General features: G+C 52.2%; 1 protein-coding gene across 1 annotated transcript; it reads left to right on the top strand.

Moving 5' to 3' along the window:
* Positions 1-4,998: 4,998 nt before the first annotated feature.
* LOC104302764 (apoptosis-inducing factor 3-like) lies at positions 4,999-13,338 on the top strand. Its single transcript, XM_009903309.2, has 19 exons — positions 4,999-5,213; positions 6,041-6,107; positions 6,802-6,911; positions 6,998-7,107; positions 7,712-7,756; positions 7,839-7,920; positions 8,055-8,167; positions 8,599-8,685; positions 9,106-9,197; positions 9,420-9,550; positions 10,089-10,204; positions 10,614-10,685; positions 11,032-11,095; positions 11,512-11,588; positions 11,671-11,788; positions 11,938-12,036; positions 12,497-12,572; positions 12,985-13,089; positions 13,214-13,338. The coding sequence occupies exons 1-19, from the start codon at positions 5,201-5,203 to the stop codon at positions 13,254-13,256; spliced, it is 1,620 nt and encodes a 539-aa protein (XP_009901611.2). The 5' UTR covers positions 4,999-5,200; the 3' UTR covers positions 13,257-13,338.
* Positions 13,339-15,912: the final 2,574 nt, after the last annotated feature.

Here is a 15,912-nt window from a genome sequence, read left to right as displayed (position 1 = left end):
GCAGTTTCTTGCAAACTCTTTTTTTCCCAGCCATTTCTTTTTTCTTTTGCCTCCCTCTCAAGCAGTGACATTAAGCAGGGATGGGTTTGGAGCTGAAGACTTCCAAACCCAGTCACAAATAAGTCCCTCGACACCAGATCAAGCCAAATATTCAGCCACGTCCCCCAGGCTGGGAGGCCAGGCTTGTCCAGACAGCAGAAGAGCAAGGACGGGAGCCGCCGGGCACGGCTGCCACAAGAGGTCCCTGCACACTCGCCGGAGAGCTAGGGGGAGCAGTCCGGTCTGCTGGGACTCTCCTTTCACACCTTATTTGGAGATACTGCCTCTTTTTTTCACCCAGATTTCGAGAAGTTTTCCAGCAGTCTCCCAAAGGCCTCATTTCATGCAAGGAGGCAGCTCAGCCTGGTGACGGGTTGCTGCTGGTGCCTGCTCCCAGCAGGGCAGGGGACTCCTGCCAGTTGTCAGCAAGGATGTGTCTTGATCCATCCCATAACTCCATGGAGACAGCTCACCACAGTCAGTCCCATAGTAGGGGCTTGGCAGCAGCAGTCAGGGTGTCAGTCGAGGGTACAGCACGTTTTTCAATAGCTGGGCAGTGGCTTTTTTTTCCTCCCTCTCACAGGTTGGAGTTTCCCTGCAGCACATCTGGGACAGATAATCCATTTTCCATGAGAAAGAATCATAGAATGGTCTGGGTTGAAAGGCACCTTTAAAGGTCAGCTAGCCCAGCCCTCTTGCAGTGAACAGGGAGATCTTGAACTGGATCAGGTTGCTCAGAGCCCCAAACAACCTGACCTGGAATGTTTCCAGGGATGGGGCATCAGCCACCTCTTTGGGCAGCTTTGGCCAGAGTTGGCAGTTTGTTGGTGCTTCCCCCTGTGAATTCTGTCAGATAAACTACTCTCTCCCCTGGGTGCTCCCCACTATGCCTGGGTGAGGGTTTGGGTGTGCTTTCAAAGTTCTGCCATCCTTTACAGGAGGAGGAGCCTGCTCTGCTCCTGAGGACCACACACAGAGATGTGGGAGCTTCTGACATGGCAAAGTCCTCCTGGCAGAAATCATGCTCTTGTTTTTGGAAAGCCTTGCTTCCTTAATTTGCCTCTCTCTAGCCAGGGAGGCATAAACCCATCTGCTCATCTAATGCTAGACCTGGCTCACACCTGAAATAATTTGAGGAGTCCAAGATCTCAGATCAAGCTGCTCGGCTTCCAACTTTAATTAGCCTTCATCTCTCATTAAGGTGTGTCATTGCTCTAGCTGCTAGACTATAGGAACTCAGATGATAGAGGAAGGGCTTACTCTCTCTATCCATGTTGTCATTCACAAAGTCTGTAACTCCACACTTATGAAAGGATCTACTGTGCAAAACTCATGCTGTGAATGGCAAATCACACCCAGGCATTGCAGAGGTAGCTGGGAAGAGAGTTGAAATCAATGCAGACTCCAGTGTCCACCCCTTCCAGCTAGAAACACCTTCCTGAAGTGGAAGCCGGGTATTCTCCAGGTGGAGCTGGGGAAATACTTGCCATAGCCACAGGAGAAAGGCACATCAGCCTCTGGGAGCATGGTGAGCAGGGGAAGAGCTGTCAGCTGGCACTGACAGTACAGAGAGCTTTCACTACCTTAGTCGCCAGCCCTTAGCTTCATTTCACGTAGGCAGCTCCAGGATTTAATGCAAGAAACACCAAAGTATGGGCAGATTGCTTTGGTTGTTCTTGGGTTTGGCTGTCTTCCTTTTCTCTTTTTTCCCCAAGACGGAGAGTGTTTGTGTTTTTTCTCAGGATTTGGCACAAGGGACCCATAGGAAAAACCTGAGACAACAGCAGAGCCTCCCTAAGGATGCTGCAGCCATCTCTCCAGGGCTCGGGCTGGACCAGCTGCTGTGATCTGGTTGTGCAGTGGATACGCTCACTCCTTCTCACTCTGGTTGCACAGGTATGCCATGGGACTGAAAAAGATTCTGCTGACAGACATTGCCTGGCAAAAGCCCTCCAAGCACAGCGGTGTGGGCACTTTATAGTTCTCCTCTGCTTACAGCAGCTGACGTGCCCCAGATTTGTCTACTTCCCCCAACTGTTTATCTGCTGCTATTAGAAAGGTTTCAGCATCCTTCTTCCCTTGTGGTGAACAGCAAAATGCGGAGCCAGATGTCTCTTCTGCCTCACCATCACCAGACATGAATGCTTAGGAAGACAACCTGAAACAGCACCTGTAATTGTTCTCACCCTAGAGCAAATATTTCATTTTCCATTGTCCTTGTGGGACAAATGCTTTTTTTTCCTCTGTTTAGTTCACTCTTCTCAAGCTTAAGTCACTTTGAACTGTGTGCTTTCTGGTTCCATCATGACATATTTTTGACCTCATGCTTTTATTTTTTTGTTTGTTTGCAGTTCAGACAGATTCAGAATGAGCCCTGCAAGGTGGGGGCACATCTCAGGCCCCCTCCCCCCTCCACATCACACCTTGCTGAGCCCACTCAGCTCCTCCTGCAGTATGAGCATGAGCACAGGAGCCACCTAACTGTGTCTCCTGCTGCTGGCAGCTCCACAACTCAGAGCAGGTTAGGTTCCCTCCTGAATTCTCTCATTATTAATATCACAAACCAAGCTGTTCTGAGAGCTCTGTCCCATTAATCACTTTAGCTCTGCTGCAGCTTTTACCTCGCTTCCTCTTCCTGTGCCTGAACAGTCTTCAATAACATTCGGCTCTGTGAGTAATGCTTGCTGAAACCAGGCAGGGCTGCTGGGGCAGGGTGGGGACCCTGATCTGAGCAAGCTGGGGGCAAGCAAAAGTGGGCCAAAGATGCACCCACATAGCCACAGCTACATTTCAGCATGAAAAAAAATATGCTACACCTGCTGGTGGTGGTAGGGACCTGAAGGGAGGAAAGCCATTCCCCTTAAACATTCACCTCCAAACCTGAATTTTCTGGAGCACTGGCAGCGCTGGAGAGACACAGCAGAAGTCAGGATACCTAATGAAATACCAGGTCAGCTCAGCAGCTCGTGTGAGTCAGCACCAATGTGGGCAGAAGGTCTGGTCTGGGATTTCTGATGCCTACCTGGGCTCTGTTCATAGAATCATAGAATGCTTTGGGTGGAAAAAGACCTTTAAATGTCATCCAGGCCAGCCCCCATGCAGTAAGCAGGGACACCTTTAACCAGATGAGGTTGCTCAGTGCTCCACCAAGCCTGACCTTGAATGTCTCCAGGGATGAGACATCTACCACCTCACCTGTTTGTGTTTGAGAGCTCTGCTTCCTTTCACTCTTTCCCTATGTTTGCTCCTGCTGTGTGTTACAAGCAAACTAACCACACTGAGGATCCACCTCTGGGTTACCTAACAAAGAGCCAAAAGATGCTTACAGAGCATCTTCTTGAAAGTCTAAGGCAATCCCATGCCTGAGTCCCTCGAGGGCATAGTGTGTGCTCATAGGTGCTGGCTCTCAGGCAGCAACACAGCATCCCACAGCAAACCCAAACCTTCTTTCTTCCATCCAATGTCCTTTTCAGCTTTCTCTCCTTTGCCATCATCCTCGCCCACGTCAGAGATGGGCATTTTGATATAGTGAAAGGGGTCCCTGCCTATAGCAGGGAGGCCAGAACTAAATGTTCTTCAAGGTCCCTTCCAACCCAAACCATGGTGTTGATGATTCTGTGATTTTGTTTTGCCTTTCTCCCTTTGTATTTCACAAAAGCCCTTCCTCAGGTGCTCGGCTGCATCCCCCAGCTGAATCAGCTGCTCTGCCCCTCAGTGTCAACAACACCCCGCAGAGCCAAGCTCCACCCGAGTCATCCCAAAGCCTCCCAAGCCTTCCACAGCTGCACACCTCTGTGTCTGCTGCTGTGCTGCAGCTTTCACCCATCACCAAGCAAGGTTCTCCTGCAGTTTCTGCTGAGTCAGAGAATGCCTCCATGAGGGCTGCTGCTTCTCCACGTGGGAACATGCTTCTGGGGAATAATGGCAGAGAGTTTAAAGCAGGGATGCTCAGCAGCCAGATTGCTTCACATTCAGGATCCTGGCCAGGAAGGCAGAGCCCAAAAGCTGCTTGTTGGCACTGTGAGAAAATACCTCAGACCTGTGCCCATCGTGGGCGTGCATTGCCTGTGGGCTAGGATGACTCCTTACCCAGAGCACCCTGGCAGCAAGCACTGGAAGGAGGTGTCTTCACGGCTTGGTGGTTCTGGTGGACTGAACTGCTTCACAAATCAACCAGCTTGCACTTCCTCAGCATCCCCGAGCATGTCCTCTTCTCCAGGCCATGCCCACCAAAAGGCTTTTATCTGCCCCCTCACCCCACCTTGATTTGGTGCTGCATATCAGAAAGCTGCTCCCTGCGAAGCTCCAGCTCTGTGAGGGAGAGGATGGAAGCACACTGCTAGTAACTTTCCCCACACCCCCCTCCTCCCCCCAATACATTTTGAGGCACATTTTGAGGTTGTGAAACATATTGACTGTGAAAGAGAGATAAGAGCTGGAGTAGACACAAACAGCGTAGGCGTTACTCTCGGTTCTTTGCAACTCCCACTCAGTTGCAAAAATAGTACAGCAAGGAGCCTGCTGCTCTCTGCCACCCTTTGGGGACCAAACAATCGATGGGACCACCTGCCTGGATGTCAGTGGATCGATCCAGCAGCAGAACTGGGATGTAAGGCCCATGCAGAGGCGCTGAACACTTCACGTTCCTTAAAGTCAATGGAGGGAGACCAAAAGATCAAATTAAAGGGTTTTAAATATTATTGAAACACACACAAAAAAGTAGTAACACTGCTCCAAAGATGCTGCACTGAGCTCCAGAGCTTTCCATCGAGACAAGGGGTGATGGGAAGCCACAGCAGAGTATCAGTGTCCACTTGAGTTTCTGTTCACACTGCCCACGACGCACCCAGCCTTCAGACCACACCTGTGCCATAATTCCTTAGTGCCCTTAATTCTTCTGCAATTCTAACCCTGAGTGCTTAATTAGACACAGATCAGATGCAGCAATCAGATAAGACTGGCTGGCAGGCTGCTTCCAGGAGCTGTGTCTCCTGACAGTCATGGACATTGTGCAACTTAGGGAGAGCATCACCCACTCGTGGGCTGGTGGTGGGGAGAGCACTTGCAGTAGGATGCCAGGGTGTCACCTCGGTGGAGGAGAAGCTTGGGGACAGCAGTGGTGGTGGCTCCTTGACTCAGGGGACAGGTGCCTGAACACTCCATGCTGGGACCAGGTGAGTACCCACCAATACTTCTCCTGAGGGACCTGGGAGTGGGGCAGGAGCATGGTGAGGGTTTGCAGGAGCAGGGCACCACCCTGCATTGAAACCTGCCACAAACAGCCCTCCTTGTCTCAATTTATTGCCTTCCCCCACCCCCCAGAATGGAAAAGGAGATTTCTAAGCAGCATCTCAGCTGATTGCTTAGGCAGGGACAACGCTAAGGAGCAAGAGTTTTGAGCTCTCTGTAGCCCAGGAGGCATTTTGGGCAGGGATTCCTGCTTTTGTTGCAATTAGTGTGAGGAACATCTCTGCACAGATGTTGGAGAGGTTTCAGAGAGACTGAAGCAGCTCTTCAGACCCTGATTTGGGAAGCCACAGGATATGGCAGCAGCACCTCACCATAAATAATTCTATTTACTTACAACAGTCATTAATGACAATTGCTCACTCACCCTGAGCTGCAATTGAGTTTAATGGGACACAGGGCTAGAAACAGAACATGGACTAAGTTGGAAGAGAAAAGGGCAGAGGAATGGACTAAGTTTGGACACAAAGTTGAAAATAAAAACATGGGAGGGTGGTGGGGAAGGTGTTAGGGGAAATGTTTGCTGCCCACCAGCTGAGGGCTTTTTCTGGCTGTACCTTGAGTTTGGAACCCCTTGACTGCACGATGTTGACTTGCTCCCAGATGGGGGTGGTGGTGGCCCTGCTTTGTGAGGTAGGGTTTGGCAACAGCAGCACAAGGGTGTGTGTGGAGGATCATCCATCAAGGGCTGGAAGACAATGCCCACAGGCAAGAGCATCCCTAGCAGCTGATCATTCCCTCTGCTCGCCCACAGCCACCAGCATGGATGATGATATCATCACTGCCGAGGTCTGCAAGGAGGATGATGTTGGGGACGGAGAGTGAGTACCTGGTGGAGAGGCCAGGGTCTGGTCTGCTGCCATGAGAGGTCTTGAGTCTGCAGGGGTGGCACTACCATGGCAACAGCCCCATGTTGGTGGCCATTATGTTGTTAGACTGATAGAATAATTTTCTTTAGGAGAGACCTTTAAGATCATGGAGTCTAACCATTAGCCCAGGTCACCTCTAAGCCATGTCCTTCAGCATCACATCTCCATGGCTTTTAAACCTCTCCAGGGATGGGGACCCCACCACCGTCCTGGGCAGCCTGTTCCAGGGCTTGACAACCCTTTTGGGGAAGAAACTAACTCTAATCCTAACTCTAACCCTAACCTTAAACCTCCCCTGGTGCAACTTGAGGCCATTTCCTCTTGTCCTGTCACTTGGGAAAAGGCACTGAGCTCCACCATGCTCCAACCTCTTTGCAGGGACATGTAGAGAGCAAGAAGGTCTCCCCTCAGCCTCCTTTTCTCCCAGATTAACAACAGCAGTTCCCTCAGCTGCTCCTCTCCAGACCCTTCACCAACTTCACTGCCCCTCTCTGGACATGTGCCAGCACCTCAATGTCCTTCTTGTAGCAAGGGGCCCAAGAGTGAACTCAGTATCTGAGGTGTTGCTGTTGGCTGAGTGACTTGTTGGATGCAAGTGGCCAAGCTTCAGCTCCCCAAGCTGTCCACCTCTCCCCCTCTCCCACAGGCTCTTGGATGTGACGGTAGCTGGCTACCCAGTGCTGCTGGTGAGGAACAAGGAGGAGTTCAGGGCTGTGGGCAGCAAGTGCCCCCACTATGGTGCCCCGCTGAGTAAAGGTGACCCTGGCTCTGGGCAGAGGGAGAAGCCATGCCAGGGAGGTCAGCTCTGAGCACTCAGTTGTGTGGGGACTTTTCTGTTGCAGGATTCTTGAAAGGGGAGAGGCTGCGCTGCCCCTGGCACGGTGCCTGCTTTAACATCAAAACTGGGGACATTGAGGAATACCCTTCTCTGGACTGTCTTCCCTGCTTTAAGGTGACTTCTTGTCTGTTCTTCCTGCTCCCAGCTTGGGCCACATCCTCCATACCACTCAGATTCATTCACTGCCAGCTGTGTCCCTGACATCAGCTGAAAGCACCCTGCCCTGGCCACAGCTCCGTGATCCGGGTCACACAGAGCTACAACATATGGGATGATTTGTTGGGATCATGCAACTCTCTGCCCTAAAGCTCCTTTCAGTCAAAGATGATGCCATACATCCTGGTGTCCATCACAGCCAGCACAGAGCTGTTGGAAAGAAAAAGAGAATTTACACCTCTTTCTGAGGGCTCTTGGGATGAGAACAAAAGCTCACGAGCTCCTCAGCATCACAGAATCAATAAGGTTGGAAAAGACCTCAAAGATCATCGAGTCCAACCTGTCACCCAAGACCTCATGGCTACTAAACCATGGCACCACGTGCCACATCCAGTCCCCTCTTGAACACCTCAGCAGCACATCATTTGACACCCAAGAGCCCCACAGGTTACTCTTGGTGTATCAGAGACAGACAGCCCACAACACCAGAACTACCCAGGGAATCTCCTACCACAACCTTGGGGATGCAGCACTTAAACGTACTCTCCTTCCATCCCTCCAGGTAACAGTGGAAAATGGAAAGGTGTTTGTTACAGCAAAAAAGAAGGTAACTGACCTTACCTGCTGTCACTAAGCACAAGCAGCACCTTGGGCTAGGGAAGATTTCACCCTGTCTCATTTTCTTCTAGGACCTTGAAAGCAGCCAGAGAGTGAAAAACACAAGCAAGCGATGCCTCCTCAACAGGGACACTGTGCTGCTTCTGGGGGGAGGTCAGAGGGGTGCTCTGTACTCTGCCTTCCCCATGTTTGCTGGGAGCTGCCACTCTCTTCTCCAGGGGGTACTTGCTGCCTTCCTCCTACTCCATAGTGATGTGTCAGAGGGCTGAGGTGAGCATCTCTTGCAGGTGTGGCTGCCCTGGTGTGTGCAGAGACACTTCGCCAGGAGGGCTTTACTGGCAGGATCATCATGGCCACTAAAGAGAACCATGTTCCATATGACAAGACCAAGCTGAGCAAGGTTTGTACATGAGAAGGGCAGGACTGTGCCTGAGGACCATGTGTGAATTAGGGACAAGGCCCACTCTCATTTCCAGGCTGAGGAACTGAGTGTGAGCTGCTCAGACAAAGCAGGAGGAGTGCTGAGACACCCATGAGGACAAGGGTTATGATCTCCAGCCCACATCTCACTTCCTCCTCCCAGAAACTCTTTGATCATGGTCCACCATGAGCTAATTTTTTATCCCCTTTCATGAGTTCTTCCCAGCAGAGTATGACTTGATGGGTTTTTCTGAAGAGGAACAAGAAGGTGACGAGGATGGGGCAGTGTGGGGGGCTGTGATTTCCTCATGCAAGATTTACCTCTCCTGCAAACTTACTGCCTGGTGAAGGCTGCAGGAGCATTGCTGTCTGCAAGAAGGGCTTCACTTGATAGCTCTCTTTTCTTTCCAGAAAATGAACTTGAAAGCTGAGGAGGTCTACCTGAGGAAACCTGAGTTCCTTGAGGCTCAAAACATAGAGCTCTGGACAGCAAGAGAGGTACAAGTGTGGCTGAGCTCAGTCCTCAGTGGGTGGTCCTATTCCTGCCCTGGTGGGGATGTCCACAGCCTGCAGGTGTGGAAATGTATAGGAATGAGGGCTCTACCTGAATCCATCCATCAGCTCCTGGGACAACATCCCAAGGGTAGGCCTTGGGTATGACACTGATGTGTGCTACCCATCAACATATGTGCTCATCACACACAAAGAAGGGGACCCTTGAAATTAGCCTTCTGCACACCCCTTAGAGGAACCAAGATTTGGTAGTGCTCCTAAGACCTGTAGGGAGTGAGAGAGAGGCCCCCAGCATTCCTCACCTCTCATGAGTGTCCAGAACTAGGGTAAGCAGAATGGATTGGTGTGGCAGGTCACCAAAGGACCAGAGGAACCTGTCTGATCTGTGCCTCCTTTCTCCTGCAGGCAGTGTCAGTGGACTTCCAGAAGCAGAAGGTCCACTTTATGGATGGATCCTCTCAAAAGTACAATCAGCTCCTCATTGCAACAGGCAGCCAGTGAGTGCACAAAGCATTTGCCACACAGAATTGTACACAGGACAAGTCAACACTTGGGTGTGGAAGTCATCCAGAGGTGTGTGAGAGGGAGGTACTAGGAGATGAGATAAAAGGACAGGATGGGATGACACAGCCAAGAGACTGCACGGGTTTGTGCTCCCCCCTCATTCTTCCTTTCTTTATTTCTCATCATGAGACATATCTGGATTCTCTCCCTTTCAGCTCCAGCTCCCTCAATGTCCCAGGTGCAGACCTGCAGAATGTGTGCATCCTCCAAACCCCAGAAGACTCCAGCAAGATCTTAGAGCTGGCAACTGGGAAGAATGTGGTGATCGTTGGAGCTTCATTCATAGGTACCAGGCGGGAGTGGGTATCAAGTCAGCCTTGAAACCCACTTTTGTTGCATGTGCAGATTAGCTAGAGGCCCTCAGGGAAGGGATGTTCATTCACTACCTGGCTGGGTTCCTCCAGGAGCCCTGTAGCTGGTGGGGGATGTGTTACAGCATGCACTCCCTTTTTCCTCTGATAGTCAGAAACTTTGAGAGCTACAAACAGTTCCTACACATGGACAGAGGGAAATGTGCTTTATGAAAAGGTCACTGTCTTTAGAGGAGCTGGACTCACCAGAAGCATTGGGAAAGTGAGGGGGGCAAGGCACAGAAAGAAACCTACTTTGTACAAACCCAGGAGCTGTTCTTTACACCTCCTAATATGCAGGAACATGAGACCAAAGAACAGGGGGAACTAAACACCTCAGCCTAGAAATGCAGTTCAACACTGGCAGTACATCAGATTTGTTCTCCCCACCTGGAAGGGGACAAGGTTTCCAGGGAGAAGGGTGCAGGTTCATGCTTGCAGCAGGCTTACCTTGGGCATGCCTCTCCCTTGCAGGAATGGAGATAGCTGCCTTCCTCTCAGACAAGGCTGCTGCCATCTCAGTGGTGGAGAAAAATGAGTTCCCTTTCCAGAATACTCTGGGTCCTCAGGTTGGAGCTGTCACCTTGAAGGTTAGGAAAACCTGGTGTGAATTTCTAGACTGGAGAACATATGCTGTCCACCAGCCCTGTGAGCTGTACCAGCCCAGGAAATCCAGCCCCTGTGCTGAGTCAGAAGCTTGCATGTCCAGCCAGCTCACACAGTTCGCTGCAGGAGCTCTGCACACATGGCTGGTCCCAACCTTCCTCACACGTCACACTCCTCACTTCAGCTTCATCCCTGAGCCTAGATCCTCCTCATGCACCAGTTCTGACCTGGACAGAGAGCAAACCAGACTTCCAGGCATCTTGCACACAAACGAATGCTGTCTGCAGCAGCAGCTGAGCTGCCAGCCTGGCTGGGTACAGCTGCTTTTCCAGCAGCACAGCCTGGAATTTCCTAGTGAATCCTCAAACCAGCTTTTTTTATTTGCCTTTTCAGATGCTGCAAAAGAAAGGGGTGAAGTTTCACATGAAAACAGAGCTCTGCGAGCTGAAAGGAAAGGATGGCAAGGTCAGTTATGCCATTGTGAACCCTGAACCACTTAATTACAGGGGAAAGAAAAAGACAACTGAGGTATAACCCAGTGCCTGCATCTAGGCTTTGCTCTCCCCAAATTTAGGCCCTCACATTTCTTTTCACTGAGCACAACTCTGGGCTCGGAGGGCACCAGCATGTGCTTGTATCTCAGGGACAGCAGTGTGATTTTCCCCTTACATTTCTGGCAACACACATTAGTTGGACAAGGTGATCTGAACCTGAAGAAGAAAGAAGACAGGAAAGAATGAGGCAGCAGGGAGGCTGCAGGAATTAGGACAGAGTTTTTAACCCTTTGTTAACAATCCTTCTTTCTTCCTAGGTCACAGAGGCTGTTCTTGCCAGTGGAAAGAAACTACCTGCAGATGTGGTAGTGGTGGGAATAGGTAAGAGACCCCAGGTGGGAGAGGAGGCAGCTTTAGGAATGGGGAGAACAGCCATCAAGCCCAGCGCATCACATTTCACTCCCAGGACAGTGTTCCCTGCAGTCTGTCTCTCACTCTGTTATCATCCAGCCTTTACTCTCAGCCCCATACACCTGGACAAAGACAGCAGCCCACGAGCAAACGCTTGGTGGGAGGAAAAGAATCACCTAGGCCCTCGGTGTGGCTTTGGCACACTTGCTGAGCTCCGGAGGTCACTGCTGTGTTCTCAGAGTGTGCTCTGGTTTCATTGCCCCTGCGTTAGCGCAGGCACTGGTGACTGCTACGAGCTGCTCTGCTCCAGGCAGCAGTTCTTGTTGTAGGGCCAAGTTTCCTCCCTGCCTTTGCAGAGTTCTGCTGCAGTTGTCCTCTCCCTGCAGGGGTGTTCCCCAACTCAGCATTTCTGAAGGACACCTCCATCGCCAGAGATGACAGCGGTGCCATCCTGGTGGACCTGGTAAGTGCCAGCAGAGCATCCCTGCTCCACACTCAATCCTTCCCCTCTCATCGTTGCACTGATTGCTTTTTTGTGCCTTTAGCACATGCGAACCAACGTCCCAAACGTCTTCGCTGCGGGGGACGTGGTCTCCTTCCCGGTAGCGCTGCTCAATGGGGACCAGTCCAGCATCCATCACCAACAGGTGGCTGAGGCCCATGGTAAGCCAGTGCAGCCACCTCCCTTGCCAGCTCTACTCAGAGACAGGCAGGGAGAGAACTGGGCAAAAAGGACAGCAGGGTAACAAGAGGTGGGGGACACCTCTCTGAGGACCTACAAGAAAAATCTTTCTTCTGCCAATTCATCACAGGTCACATTGCTGCCTTAAACATGCTGAAGAAAAACCAGGAGCTGCACACTGTTCCCTACTTCTGGACCACAATGCTTGGGAAGAGCATCCGCTACACAGGTAGGAGCGGGCAGAGAGATGGAAACAGCTGGACTGGTTCCTAGCTCACCTGCTCATCCACCAGCTGGGTCTGGGGCTTGTAAACACACACAGGATGCAGAGTTTACCTGAAGCAACCCAAGTGTTGGACTGGCTGCCATAATAAGTTTGTGAAGCATATTTCTGAGCTCTTGACCTGAGGGCTACAGAGTTGATGTTCTTTGGTGATTTCCAGTGACTCAGAGGTCACAAGGAGGCGAAACCTCCCTCTCCAAGCCAGGAAGAGGCCTGGGATTGTGGTGCAGTCTTGCACCTCTAGGACAATTCTGCTTGTCCTAGGCTCCCTAGCCCTGTCCCAGCCCAGATCACTGCCCCAGATAGTTGCTGTTCCCTCTGGACCTACCTGTGGTGGCACTGAAGTGAGACAGGTGGCAGCTGCTGTGCCAGGGCTCCCTGAGCTTGCTGTGATGCTCTCTTGCAGGCTGTGGGAAGGGATACACAGACACTGTTGTGAAGGGCAGCCTGGAGCAAGAGACTTTCCTGATCTTTTACATCAGGTGAGTGAATCTGTGGCCAGTCTGTGCCATGACACAGCAACTCCTTGAGAACAGGGCACATTCCTCTCCTTACGGCTTCTGGAGCTCCCACAGAGGCTCCACATCACCTCCCAGCAGTGAGATGGTTTCAGAGAAAACCAAAGCAGGGCAGGGAAGAAGAGGATGAGCTTCAGTGAAGGCACCAGCTGGGCAGGGAGCCTGGGCCATATCCCTTCTCCCTCTGCCTCACTGCTCCCAGGCTCGGTGCCCGGCTCCCAGCAGCGCCAGGAGATCTGCCACAAGTCCCTGCGCACTCTGCAGTACCCATAGCCCTCCAAAGCACAGCTGGCCTCCAGCCAGGGTGCCACAGGGATGGTGGCCTGATGAGTTACAGATGCTGAAGAGATCCACGTTCTTCTGCTTTCGCTTTCAGGGATGGCTTTGTGACTGCAGCTGCCAGCCTCAACCGTGACCCCATGGTGTCTCTGATAGCAGAAGTTTTGTACTCAGGGAAACAGATCTCTAAGGAAGAAGCAGAGTAAGTGACACTCTGTCTGAGCTGGTGAGGGTCTCTGCACTGCTTTCCCCATGCCAGCAGAGTCCACTGAGACACAAAATCAAGGTGAGCTGCTGCAGATCTCCGGTGTGTCTCTCATTTGCAGGGCCTGCGACATCTGCAATGTACCCTCACTGGCAGAAACCTAAGCTCAGTACATGCCCTGCTGCGAGGGGCATAGCCAACTTGGTGTTAACAGCTCCACATCCTCCTGTTCTGGCACAAGAGAAATAAAACCATGAGCAAACTAAACCCAGAGCCTGTATTTGATGTTTGCAGACAGCCCTTGGCTGCTCGCTTGCATGCTGGGGCAAAGCAAAGCAGTGCTTCCCCACTCTCTTCTAGGTGAAGACCTGCTGGGCTGGATAAGAGGAGGATGTCCATGTCCTGGAGCTCAGCTGAGGGATTGAGCAGTCAGAAACAGCCATACATTCACAGCTCCACCAACCCCCCCTGCTCCTCTCACTGGTTGTTGGCAGGAAGCTTTCATTCAGCACACCGGTCACGCTGACCTTCTGCTTTGTAGAAGCACATTTTCCCAGCAAAGGAAGCTGTGACCAAGGCAAACTGCCCTCCCAGCTGGGAGGTACATAGTCTGTGTAGAGGAACTCACCCCAAATACCCTACCCCTCAGGAGAGGGCTGCCATCCCACCTCTGAGTGAGCAGCACCTGCTGGTGTTGCTACAGCTCTCTTGAATATTGCATTAGCTGTCACAGGCAGCGCTCCCAGCCCCGACAGCAGCAGAGAAATCCCAGCCCCAGTCAACATCCCTGTCTCCTGCTGTGTCCCTGCATGCTGGATGCTTCGAGGAGGTGGCCAGACACTGCAGGAAACACAGCCTGGATGCTAGAGGCAAGAGTTACTAGATTTTTACAAGTCAACAGCGAGCAAGGCTGTGCCTTTTACAGGAAACACTGCACTTACTCACCGGTCACATGGGGCTCTGGAGGAGGAAGGGTAAGCCCCGAGAGCCCAGCAAGTTCCCACAAGGACACTTTGTCAGCCCCAAACCCTTCTGCTTCTGCACTAGGTGCAGGCGAGCCAGAGCCTGAGCCTGTTTGCTCAGCAGGTGAGGTGCTGCAACCCCAGTTTTGTGCTGAAGGCACAAACTTGCACCCTGGCACCTCAGGTAGGAACCTGACCTGAGAGATGGCATTTCACATTTTCTGACCTCAGGTATGGTGGTGCTGCTGCTCAGAGCAACTCTCTGCTCTAGAACAGCCCCCAAGGAAAGAGCAGGTCAATCCTTCACCCTGACAGGAGGAAGCAGCAGATCTCAGCCTTACCCATACACCGAGGCATGTGAAAGCAGAGACACTGATGGCCAGAGCACCACAGCTCCCCTCCATGTCAAGCATCCACAGCACTGCATAGGAAGGGGGAAGCGTGGCCCAGAAGCTACTCCTCCTTGCCCTCGAGCATGCTGCAACACACACACCCACAACTTTGTGCCCCCTCAGTGCGCTCCAGAACTTGTTGAGCCCTGAGCAGGTGCCAGGTCTTTTGTATGGACTTGCAGCAAGCAATCTGCACTGGAAGAGAACAGCTCCACCTCAAGCTGGAGGTGTTCATCTGTGGTCCTTTCTGCTCAGAGAGTGATCTGAGGACATTCAGCAGCCCTACTCTCCCCAGGTGACAATGACCCCCAAACCTTCTCTTCTCACAGCTTCCAGCAAGCACACACCAAACAGAGCAGGCCCAACACCAGGACAATGTATTTGCTCCACTTTCCTTTTTCACACATCAATGGGTGCCAAAATTTGCAAGCAGCCCTGGAGCTGGGCAGGCAGATTTAGTTGCAACAGTACTGACTTCAGCACAGGATCCTTCCTCCCTGCCTCCCCTCAGAGCAGGGACAAGCTGTGCTCTTCCTGATGTTGCTGCTTGGAGCCTGCACAGATGCTCCTCAGCCTCCCAGACACCAAAGCAGCCTGGGAGGTGGTCATCCTGGCAGTCCTGTGTCAGAGGCACCTCCTGGGGTGCAGAGGCTCCCAGGAACCCTTGCTGGGTCTACAGGGACACATTTCACTGTGCACTGAGCCATAGGAGAGCTATATGGCACACAGCAGGGGCATCTCCATCTGGGGAGAGAAGCTTCCAAGTCCCTATCAGGGCAGTCTTCAGCTTCTGTCCACCAGGAAGACAGAACTTGGACCAGAGAGGAGCCCAGCAAGGCTCAGCTGGGCCCCTGTCAGCACTGCCAGCTCCAAGTATCTGGAATTCTGGTGCTTCCCCATTCAGGGGTGCCCAGCTTTGTGGGATGGCAATTCCTGGAACAGATGTCTGGGGCCATGCGTGACTCGGGCCTGAGTCACCAGCTCCCGGCAGCCCAGCCCCACCACGCCAGGCCCTGACCCGCAGCAGGGCAGCGTGGGTGTGGAGCCAGCCCTCTCCTGCAGCTCCTTCCTGCTGCCTGGAGTGTTGCAGGACTAATCCTGTTCCTGAGCACAGCAACTGGGCAGTCTTGCAAGCTACACCCAGCCTCAGGTCACCTCTTCTGCTTGGGACAAACCAAGGGAAACTGAAAAAAACATCAACATTCCACCTGCAGATCCTGGGGTGGCATCATCCAGGGACTAAGTTCCCAGTGCTACAGCTCCTCTCACCCAGCCAAGTCCACAGCCCCCACCATACTCCCACCAGGCAGGTCCACAGGTAACAAACATCCCAAAACTGAACTGAGGAACAAAACAGAAAGTTTAATGCCTCTTTTGCTCTTCTCTAATCACCTCTCATGCAGTTCAGTGCCACCCCACTAGCAGGGAGAACCCTGCCAACAGCCCCACAGGCAGGACTACTTGGC

The sequence above is a fragment of the Dryobates pubescens genome, chromosome 13 (assembly GCF_014839835.1).
Source record: "Dryobates pubescens isolate bDryPub1 chromosome 13, bDryPub1.pri, whole genome shotgun sequence".
Taxonomy (NCBI): domain Eukaryota; kingdom Metazoa; phylum Chordata; class Aves; order Piciformes; family Picidae; genus Dryobates; species Dryobates pubescens.
The sequence above is the reverse complement of the archived record's forward strand: the minus strand, read 5'-3'. Positions and strand labels throughout refer to the sequence as shown.

Coding starts and splice junctions, on each gene's coding strand:
- LOC104302764 (XM_009903309.2), top strand. Junction 7,757..7,838: donor TTGTTACAGCAAAAAAGAAG/GTAACTGACCTT, acceptor ATTTTCTTCTAG/GACCTTGAAAGCAGCCAGAG. Junction 8,686..9,105: donor AGCTCTGGACAGCAAGAGAG/GTACAAGTGTGG, acceptor TTTCTCCTGCAG/GCAGTGTCAGTGGACTTCCA.